This window comes from Onychostoma macrolepis, chromosome 22 (assembly GCF_012432095.1).
Source record: "Onychostoma macrolepis isolate SWU-2019 chromosome 22, ASM1243209v1, whole genome shotgun sequence".
Lineage (NCBI taxonomy): Eukaryota > Metazoa > Chordata > Actinopteri > Cypriniformes > Cyprinidae > Onychostoma > Onychostoma macrolepis.
The window spans coordinates 27026885-27038922 of NC_081176.1; the positions used below are offsets into that span (position 1 = coordinate 27026885).

A 12038-nucleotide genomic window follows, 5' to 3' on the forward strand; every position below is an offset into this window, starting at 1 on the left:
CCCAAGTGTCTGACTAGCTTCCTGCCTATTCTCCTTATCTCGAGAGACTCGTAAACAATGATAGGTTTGAGGATAAAATGACCACGTTACATCTGCACGGATTCAAGAACAAAGAACTGCTTATTTGGAGAGGTTCCAGAAACAGATCGCTTGCGATACTGCGACCCCGTTTACCATAAACTACACTTCTGATAAACACAAACGATTGAATCATAGCTCCGTCTGAGCTAAGAAAATCACCAGAGCTACACAACGTGAAACTCCTAATGACCTCGGACATCTCCCCTTTCTTTACTGCATTCCAAAGGAAACGTGTGTCTTTTTCTCTTCTTGTGCAAAGAACACCCAAACTCTTATGGACTTTGCCAAAAGGACAATCAGTAATGACTGCTGCTATTAAAGCAATATACTCAAGAGACAATATATATTAATGTTGTATTTTATGCCTTTTTTAAGCTTGCTGTGGTTATTAGGATTTAGGATATTTTAATCTACAGGTGCATCTCAATAAATTAGAATGTCGTGGAAAAGTTCATTTATTTCAGTAATTCAACTCAAATTGTGAAACACGTGTATTAAATAAATTCAATGCACACAGACTGAAGTAGTTTAAGTCTTTGGTTCTTTTAATTGTGATGATTTTGGCTCACATTTAACAAAAACCCACCAATTCACTATCTCAACAAATTAGAAAACTTCATAAGACCAATAAAAAAACATTTTTAATGAGTTATTGGCTTTCTGGACAGTATGTTCATTTACTGTATATGCACTCAATACTTGGTAGGGGCTCCTTTTGCTTTAATTACTGCCTCAATTCGGTGTGACATGGAGGTGACCAGTTTGTGGCACTGCTGAGGTGGTACGGAAGCCCAGGTTTCTTTGACCGTGGCCTTCAGCTCATCTGCATTTTTTGGTCTATTGTTTCTCATTTTCCTCTTGACAATACCTCATAGATTCTCTATGGGGTTCAGGTCTGGTGAGTTTGCTGGCCAGTCAAGCACACCAACACCATAGTCATTTAACCAACTTTTGGTGCTTTTGGCAGTGTGGACAGGTGCCAAATCCTGCTGGAAAATGAAATCAGCATCTTTAAAAAGCTGGTCAGCAGAAGGAAGCATGAAGTGCTCCAAAATTTCTTGGTAAACGGGTGCAGTGACTTTGGTTTTCAAAAAACACAATGGACCAACACCAGCAGATGACATTGCACCCCAAATTATCACAGACTGTGGAAACTTAACATTGGACTTCAAGCAACTTGGGCTATGAGCTTCTCCACCCTTCCTCCAGACTCTAGGACCTTGGTTTCCAAATGAAATACAAAACTTGCTCTCATCTGAAAAGAGGACATTGGACCACTGGGCAACAGTCCAGTTCTTCTTCTCCTTAGCCCAGGTAAGACGCCTCTGACGTTGTCTGTGGTTCAGGAGCAGTGTTGGGCACGTTACTTTAAAAAAGTAATTAGTTATAGTTACTAGTTACTTCTCACAAATAATAACTGAGTTAGTAACTGAGTTACATCATTATAAAAGTAACTAATTACCAGGGAAAGTAACTATTGCGTTACTTTTTAAAAAATGTTCAAATGTCAAATAACTTTGGATGCCACCAATATTAAATATGTTAAATTAATGAAATGGACACTAAAAAGAATAAATTATTATTATACAACATTGTACATTAATTTACACTATTTATCTACTGACACTTAGTATCAGTCAGTCAAGTATTATAATATAATATTATGATAATTTAATATTATATGATGATAGAACTTTAGTAATTAGAATAACCAAGTATGAATGCATATTTGTCATCAATATAAAACGCACTAAGGATTAATGAGCTGCTGAATTCATGAATATTAATCGCGTTGCCTGCGTTCGCTCAAATTGATTTGCTGAAATCAAAACAGGGACGATAATAGGTGAGCGCCAGCCAATGAGATTGTCGTTTGCGCATAAGTTCCGCCCACTACCAGAGAAACCGGCAGTTCTTAAAAGCTGAAGAATTCCAAAAGGAACTCCGTTATTTTGACATGAAAATACAACAAAGAATATCGTTTACATGTAGCGCGTCAATTCTGCATGTTATGAAAGACTCTCTTGCTCTGCATCTTTCTTTGCGTGCGTGTATGTGAGAGAAAGCGACGGCGAGCAGTGCACCTTCACACTAGAGTTTATGATACGTCAAATACAGTTACACTGCGCATCCATTCAGATGAACTGAAAAATTTAATTCTAATAATATAATAACGCCACATTTTATTTTCAGTAACGGTAACGGCGTTGTAACAGGGAAACAGTAATTCGTTTGATTACTCGTTACTAAAAAAAAATAACGCCGTTAGTAACACCGTTTATTTATAACGCCGTTATTCCCATCACTGTTCAGGAGTGGCTTATCAAGAGGAATACAACAACTGTAGCCGAATTCCTTGACGCGTCTGTGTGTGGTGGCTCTCGATGCCTCGACCCCATACTCAGTCCATTCCTTGTGAAGTTCACCCAAATTCTTGAATCGATTTTGCTTGACAATCCTCATAAGGCTGTGGTTCTCTCGGTTGGTTATGCATCTTTTTCTTCCACACTTCTTCCTTCCACTCAACTTTCTGTTAACATGCTTGGATACAGCACTCTGTGAACAGTCAGCTTCTTTGGCAATGAATGTTTGTGGCTTACCCTCCTTGTGAAGGATGTCAATGATTGTCTTCTGGACAACTGTCAGATCAGCAGTCTTCCCCATGATTGTGTAGCCTAGTGAACCAAACTGAGAGACCATTTTGAAGGTTCAGGAAACCTTTGCAGGTGTTTTGAGTTGATTAGCTGATTGGCATGTCACCATATTCTAATTTGTTGAGATAGTGAATTGGTGGGTTTTTGTTAAATGTGAGCCAAAATCATCACAATTAAAAGAACCAAAGACTTAAACTACTTCAGTCTATGTGCATTGAATTTATTTTATATACAAGTTTCACAATTTGAGTTGAATTACTGAAATAAATGAACTTTTCCACGACATTCTAATTTATTAAGATGCACCTGTATGCCTTAACCCGTTTAGTAGGTAAAATCAGTATATGTATTCGGTATGACAAATACGTTATGTTTGATATTGAATTAACGCTTGTTTTGATAGCAATTATGTGGTGAGGATGAATGTTGACTTTTAGCATCATAAGGCATGATTATAACACTTTATAGAAATCTGCTAGGATATTTCCTCTGTGTGACATATTTACTAGCAGATAATATATGCACGGAAAGAGGCCATGCGGGGCGGGGCTCCGCCCTACAGAGACAATGTGATTGGATCAAACAGTGAATGGGATGGACTGAAATCAGTCCGATAAAAACAGACACCCAGCTTTGCTCACTCGCTTGCTGCTTGAAAACTTTGGCCTTGCTTCCACTGATCGCGCTGCGAAGCACTCGCAGACTTAACATCAAGCTGATCATCCAAAAGAACTAAAACACTTCGTCAACTTCTCACTGAAGAAACTGTTAGAACCTGAAGCTACGCAAACAAACTCTGAGAAGAACTTCTAGTGACCCTTTCAACGTCACAAAGAAACAGCCAACCACCGAAGGGTTTCCCCCAGAACGCATCACGCAAGGACCGCACCAGCAGCCAATCAACAGCTTCAGGATTCCCTCAAGCAACCATCCAGGGAACGAGCCAGCGTTCAACTCAACTTAAAACAAGTAAACAAACAAACAATCTCCATGTGTTGCTGAGCTGATTTGAATTAATCTTTAAAAGGTAAAGATAGTAAAGTTCTCTATTTGTGACCTCCTCAGGTCGAATTTACAGTACTCTTGGAAAAGAGCATTAGAACCTTTGAACTTTCTTCAAATTGCAATCCTCTTGCCAGAACGTGTGTATGTGTTTTGTTAATATTGTATCATAGAATAGAAAATAAACTCTTGTTTCATCTATAAAGAATGGGCTGGTGCTGTGATTTTCAAGTTTGAAACTATTTGCCAAAGATCGTGTTACCTGTTGCTCAAAAATTTACCCAACCAATTCTGTATTATTATTGTGGCCACGAAATTAACAGAATTGCTAAGATATACTGGTTTAATGCTCGCTGGACGAGTCATTAATAAAGTATAAATTATTCGTTTTGATTAATATAAATTAATCAGATCAATATCGAATCTCTACGATTCGATTTCCTAAAGCTAAAACTCAAAATAAAAGTTATTACAAGTATATGCTTAATTGCTGCTATAATTATGAGTGGTCCTTGGAAAATTTGGTCCTGGGTTTGGGTTTGAGAACCCCATGTATTAGACATCAACACACCTGAGTTTCTCCAGTCTACAGCTTTCATTCAGTCCAATAGAGAACAGCTTTATGCCTGAATCCTGTAGATGACTACAGGTGACTGAAACTCAAAAACTAATTTTTCTAAGGGACACATTCTACAAAAATGTATATTCTTTCAGTTACTGGTACAGTTCAACCTTATCAGTTATAGAAAAGGTTTAAATTAAGCACTCTCCCACATTTTTTAACAAAATAGATTCTGTGTGTCTTTTACTGTATGATTATATTCAAACAGTACTTGTTAAATTGATTTTGTAAAGAATTTCAAACAAATCGCACAAATCGAGTTTTGGTTGAGCTCAATTTCTGTCTGTTGTCACACAGTTTACCTCAAAATCTCCAATTTACACTGTATATTCTTCAGTCCAGTGCAGAGCAGCTTCACTCCAGAATCCTGCAGATTATTATCGTTCATGTTCAGCTCTTTCAGATTAGTATCTGATCCAAGAACTGTAGCCAGAGCTGAACAGCTTTTGTCTGTTAAGTTACAATCATTTAACCTAGAAGAGAAATAAATTACAGAATTAGGTGGACCACATGCAATACGTTTTTCTATAAATCAAATAGTTTGCATTATTTTACATGAACAGTGTATATATATATATATATATATATATATATACGTACAGTGAGGAATTTGAATACTGTCTAACGGTATTCAGGTACAGAAATTGAATAATCAAATGTAAAATAACACTGCACAGTCTTCACTGTAAAAATTAAATCTAATAAATCTGTGTTAAAACTACAAAAGTTATTTTTCTCTATGTTTTGTTGTTTGATTAACATTCATGACACTGAAAGCAACAGGAACATTAAACTGCTGTGAACCAATATACTGTTACACATCCATTTTCTTTCTCGACTGTTTACCTTCACCTAAAGCCGGGCTCACACTACAGGAGTTTTAAAATCCTAACCGATTATGAAATCTGGTTGCAGCACACACATAAGGAGAATCTTTGCAGATTATCTTCCCTCAAATCTTAAACATGCACACACTACAAGATTTGAACATCGTGGCGCATCATGCACTACAAGATATTATTAAGATTATCATGCCAGAGGGAGCGCCTCACGTGATCTCACGCAGCAGCTAGCAGCTTTCTGCACTCACCCAGTACGTTCAAAACTGAGGCGATTTCACCCCAGCACTTCTCTTTCTCCTTACGGTTGTGATACGTTTTCGACACATTATATAGACAGTCGCATTACTACAAAATGTCAAGAAGCAGTTTCCTCCATCTGCACTATCCAACGGAGCCATACAGCAGCTGCTTTGCAGTCGCGCATTGGCTATTGTGAAGTATACTGACGTAATCATATAGCCGTCATCATCCCGATTTAAATCCTAAATATCAAACATGTTTGATATTAACCCTTTAAGATCTAAGGGTAAAATAGGTCATTTTCACACATTTTGTTTATTTGACTGTAAAATTCTAACAGAATGTGCTATTTTCAAGTGCAAGGTGTCATTTTTTTCAGAAAACAAATGGCTTTCAAAAAAGTACAGTTTTTGACCATTAATCTTGTGTTTTGAGTTTGTAAACATAATTTAAATAGACAAAAATAAAAAAAACGGAATATTTTTTTTTTTTTAGAAAAAAAAAGAGAAAAATCATGATCGAAATAATCCAACACTTCTTACTTCAAAATTCAACTATAATACATATATAAAAGTATTTTTGGGACACTGGGTTGCACAGTTTTCATTCAGGAGGCTTTTTTGTTCATACATGCACACATTTACACATGCATGTACATGCGTGCACCCATTCATTTACATGCACGGACTCATTATAGCGACGCACACACCACATGTGAAAAAGTCTCACTCAGCCTGCTCCCAAAGTCTCATCAAAAATCATCCTAATCGACTCTTATGCTGTTTACTCCTCCTTGACCATGTTTTTGTTCATTTTGTTTATTATTTTATGCAATAACAAACTCTTTGCTCCCTATCTCTCCATTCAAATTCTCCCTTCCCGCTCTCCCGGAAATCTGCCGTCATTTGTTGATACCGTAATAAGCCATATATTGCCGAAAAGCGCATGTTGTCTGCTATCAGGAGCAATTTGAATTATTTTGATAGTGCAAACGGTAGAAGAGTTATGGTAACATGAATACAGCTTGGTCTGATGTGTCGGCGCCGACACAGCCGGTTTTAAAGGGTTAATCGGGGTGGCCCCGATTTGTGTGCGAGCAGATCAGGAGGTGTAAGATTCAATCGGTGAACGCCTCACATTACCAGATAATCCACGCCGAACATCGGGACCAATCGAGGTGCTCCACAAGATTTTTGCTCCGATTCTCGGGAGGGGGAAATCGGGGCAAAATCGGGCTAAAAATCCTGTAGTGTGAGCCAGGCTCAAGCCATAAACAACTGTGTTTATGAAGATATTTGCAGAGACATGCATTTTCACATAATTTTGCGCATGCGTGTCATTTCAGGCACAAATAGGCGCGGAAGTGAACGGAATTCAGTGTGACGTGACAAAATACAATAGAACCCATTATAATCAGTTATACTGACTACACTGGATGAGGCGCAGCGCGACACAAGAAGAAAAAAAAAAAACACTGCACGAGGCGCAGCGGGACACGAGAAATCCCTGACCGTAAACTGATACTTGTAAATATATTTATCTATGCTTGTAATTTTTTTTTTTTTTTTTTGTGTGTGTGTTGGGGGGGGGTTCCTCATGCATGAGTATTAGTTAATATAACATACTATATGGGCCATAAAAGCCTGATGAATGAATTATGATACAAAACACCGCATTTTACAAATGAGTACAGAACATGACAAAATGCATTAAATGACTTACATTGCTCCTTTGGAGGTTTTGATGACTGCTAATAATCTAATGAGACACTCGTCTGATTTCTTGAATTTCTGAAGCTCAAACTCCTCCAGCTCCTCCTCTGATGTCAACAACACAAAGGCCAAAGCAGACCACTGGGCAGGTGAAAGATCAGCAGATGAGAGACTTCCTTTGTTAAGGTGGGTCTGAATGTCTTTCACCAGAGTTTGGTCATTCAGTTCATTCAGACAGTAGAACAGATTAATAGATCTCTCTGGAGACAGATTAGCTTCAAATTTCTGCTTGATGTACTGAACTATTTCCTTTTTGCTCTCGTCTTTGTCATCTTGCTGTGTCAACAGACCTCGTAAGAGTCGACGATTGGACTGGAGTGACAGACTGAGAAGGAAACGAAGAAAAAGGTCCAGGTGTCCATTGTCACTCTCAAGTGCCTTGTCCACTGCTGTCTTAAGCAAATCAATCATGGCTTCATTTTTGGTTTTTGGTTCTGTAGACTCATGAACAAACACACTTTTCCTGTTAATGTCTAGAAACAGATGTGCATGAAGGGCTGCAATAAACTCTTGAATGCATCATGTGAACAAAGCAGTACATGGTACCAAGAATGATCCCTGTTTCCACCTTAAAGATCTGGGTACACATGCCTGAATACACTGATGCCTTATAGACGTCAATACCACAGGCTTCTAGATCTGTGTCATAGAAGATCACGTTGTTTCTTTCCAGCTGATGAAATGCCAGTTTTCCCAGTGAAAGGATGACATCTTTATCCCAGGAAACATCTGGTGTGTATTCTCCACCATACTTTTGGTGACTCTGCTGGATCTGAAATCGGAGAAAGTGTGTGTACATTTGTGTCAGAGTCTTAGGAGTGTCTTCAGTATTTGATTCCTGTGGTGTTTTAGAGGCTTCATCAGCCTGATTGTGGTTCACAACATTATTTCTTTTCTCCCCCAAAATGTTCTGGAGAACAGTGGCTGAAATCCAGCAGAAGACTGGGATGTGACACATGATAAAGAGACTCTCTGATTGTTTAACATGATCAATAATTTCTTTGGCCTGATTCTCATCCGTGAACCTTTTTTTGAAGTACTCCTCCTTTTGTGCATCATTGAATCCTCGTATCTCTGTCAGCCGGTCGATACAGTCAGGAGGAATCTTACTGGCAGCTGCTGGTCTGGTGGTGATCCAGATGAGAGCAGAGGGAAGCAGATTTCCCTTGATGAGGTTTGTCAGGAGAATATCCAGAGAGGCTGGTGACGATACATAAGACCATGTCTCATTATCCTTAAAGTTTACAGGGAGTCGACATTCATCCAAACCATCAAGGATGAACAAGACTTTGAAATTATTTCTTCTTGTAAGGTTCAGTCCTTTTGTCTCTGGGAAAAACTGAGTTATAAGGTCCATCAAACTTAGTTTTTCTTGCTGCTTTAAGTTCATCTCTCTGAATGGAAGAGGAAATATGAAGCTGATATCCTGATTTTCTTTTCCTTCGGCCCAATCCAGAACAAACTTTTGCACAGAGACTGATTTCCCGATGCCAGCAATTCCTTTTGTCAGTACAGACCTGATCTCCTTGTCTTGTTCAGGAGCTTCAAACATCTTTGTGCACTCAATTTGTATCTCTTGTGATTCATGATGTCTGGAAGAAACTTCAATCGGTCTTATCTCATGTTCAGTATTGACCTGTTCACTACCACCATGAGTGATATAGAGATCTGTGTAGATGTTTTTCAGAAGTTTAGCATCACCTTGCTTTGCAATTCCTTCAGATACACTTTGATACTTTTTCTTTAGGCAACATTTTAGCTGATGAATGAAGATCAGCTCATCTAAATACAGGGAAAAAACAGGTTTGTTTTAGCATTTTAGTTGTAGTATTAGTATTCTCCAATACATTTATAAGTGACAATCTGACAGATAGTCAAGGGTCTCTTTACCTTCTAGAGTATCAGCAGCTTCATCTTGCTTCATCACTCTCAGGAAGTAGAGTGTGAGATCAAGAGCTGCTTCTTTGATATTGCATCTGTTCTCATTAAAATCCTTCACATAGTATTGTAAGTCTTCTTTTTGTAACATTTTCTTATATTTTTCCAGCTCATTCTTCAGAAATATGATTATTTTACTTTCAAGGTCCTAAAAAAAAAAACATTTTCTTTTTACATGTTTTATGGGTTCTTAAAAGGAAATCTAAATGGTCAAGATGAATCAGATATCAAATATCTATTGAATATTTTTACAAGCGTTGTTCAGCAACTTTGTTTGTTATAAATATAAACATTATTAAAAATGTGTTTTTCTACCTGGAAGATTCCCAGGAGATTGTCTTTGAAACTCTTGTAGTTCCTTTGAGTCTGGATGTCTGCATCTAATGTCTCATACTGAAGCCTATTAGTGGATAAAATTAAGTATTGCATTTTCAGGGAAAATATTAGAGAAATAGTTTGCAATTTTTTTTAAACAAAGACAAATAGAAAGCAATAGCTGCTAAGTTCACACTGTTAAAGTAAAGGATCAATTTAAGTATACATTTTGGTAAATATTAGGTCTCTCATTGTAATATTGTCTGTCCTATAAGCAAATAACACAGAGGCTGGTGAATAATAATATATTCTGTATTTGCATTGGGTATTTTCATATGCTGTGCAACAGTTATGTTAGTTCACCAAAATGAATGGGGATTACAAAATATATAGTTCACATCAAATCATTTTAATTTTCTTTGCTGTTGCTCTTAGCATCTTAATAAAAATTCTGATAAATATTTGATTTATAATTATATTATAAATATTCAAATTAAATATTTTCTAACCAATAAGAAACACATTAAATACCTTTTGGTAGATGATGTTTTTTTCTCACTGAAGTTTGGTAGCTCACCTCCTTTTGACCGGTTACTCTTCACAGACACAGAGCTGGACACATGTGAGCCTGATCTTACACTAATGACACAAAGAGCAAAGAAACTTCAGTCTCATTTGGATACATTGTGTGCCAAATGGGCAACCTGGTCTCATAAAAATACGTACCTCTGCACACTTTTTGTGCGACACCGTTTTACGTACCTTGCTGCACGTTTCACCGCAGTTTCAAATAGAAATGTCCACTGAGTGGCGCTAAAACACAGGTTCAATATGTGAACCCTGGCACTTTTTTATTACGTAGATATTGGTATGTATTGCTGTTTTTTATTACGTTGCTTCAGATACGTATTGCGGTGGTTCAGAATTCAAATATCCGGGGACTGTCGCTAAAGGTTAATGCTCTATCATGTTGGAAATATACCATACACCAAATCCAGCCCTAAACCTACCCGATAGTGTTAACAAATGCAAAACTGATATAAAAACGTATTAGCTGGTAAAACTGTGACATTTGAACTTCCTTTTACACAGATTTTAACTGCTTTGTCGAACCGTAGTTACACGGGATTCGAACCGGTGCTTCTCGTCTCTTAAGTCCGTCTCTGTACTCCGTAAGCTACCGAACAAATTTATCATCTATGAAAACCCATAGATATGAAGCTGGATGTGTGCGATGCTAACGTTCAAAAGCATCAGCTTTCAAATCTCCCAGCATATTAATATTGTTTTGAAGTCATAGCATGATATTCTTCAAGTAATTGTGCGAAAATTACGCTTTATTAATCGCAACTCTGTAAATTTGTGTGAACGTGTTCAATTATTTTGGAAACTGCAGTGATATGTACTTATTGGTACGTATTTCATGTCATGCTAAAAAGTGCACCCAGGTACGTAAATGCTATGAGACCAGGTAGCAAATGGGAGTTAGTTTAGTTCAGTTTAACACAAACTAATTCACTAACTCATCAGGCCTGCTATAAAAGGAATCACAGGTAAACTACCAGTCAAGTGAATGCTGGTTTCTCATCCTGCACAATTTCCACTTCAATGAAAAACACAAATGGCTCCAAAACTGTGTTATAGTGCAACCATATTAAATCTGTTGAGTAAACAAACTCTGTTGACCACATTGACCAGATGAGAAAACACTAAAACAAAAATATCATATTATATCTACAGCAATGAATATAATGAACAATGAACTGCGTACAGTGAACAAGTCTGAGAAAGAGACAAAAATCTTTTAAATTCCCCTTTAAAAATACCCATTTATTTACACTGTAAAGCCGAATCTGATGAATATTTATATTCATTTAAAGTAATTCTAATTACATTTAATACCCACTAAATATTAACTCCCAAAAGTGTAATGCAATCAATTTTACAAATGATAAATTAAACACATTACAGTTAAACCCCATAGAGAGACCAATATGCACAATGAGGACCAAAAGTCAAATCTGAAGTTCAATCAGTTGACAGAGTTTTACTGAAGACAGTTCTCCACACTTCCAAAGGCCGTAGAAAATGAGTAAGATGAGCCAGCCTCGAACTAACTTACAGAAACACTAGTACTTATAGTCATATGGATGATCTGTTGACATCATTTCTACAGGTACAGTAACAGTACAGATAATTCAAGCAACATTCAAACATAGTGTTCTTGTCTTTACGCAAATGTGGTCATCTAAAGACGATTCACCGTCATAGTTTAACATATAACAACTAATGGTCCTATAAACCCTAAAAAGAATTACAAATGCATACATGCAAGTTAGTGGGTACATGTGGTGGCCCTAGGCACAATTGGTATTTACATGTCTCACACAGCTATCATGAGAACCACAGAATAAAATAAGAACAAAGTTCAAACTGATAAATATCTTTTCTACAAGATTTGATTATAATGATTCGGATGAATTATTACAAAACAAATCCATATTTATTCTCCAAGTCAGGTGAAATGAATAAACACTGTTACTTTATTCCTGACACGGGCCAGAACCTCAGT

The 12038-nt window shown here is 37.2% G+C and overlaps 1 protein-coding gene across 1 annotated transcript in view; it reads right to left on the reverse strand.

Moving 5' to 3' along the window:
- The window catches only part of LOC131530936 (NACHT, LRR and PYD domains-containing protein 3-like), a 40168-nt gene that overhangs the window by 20720 nt on the left and 7410 nt on the right, over positions 1-12038 (reverse strand). The window contains 6 exon segments of the mRNA XM_058761492.1: positions 4662-4832; positions 7164-7732; positions 7734-8995; positions 9104-9299; positions 9467-9551; positions 9998-10105. Of these exon segments, the coding sequence (XP_058617475.1) occupies positions 4662-4832; positions 7164-7732; positions 7734-8995; positions 9104-9299; positions 9467-9551; positions 9998-10105 (2391 nt within the window).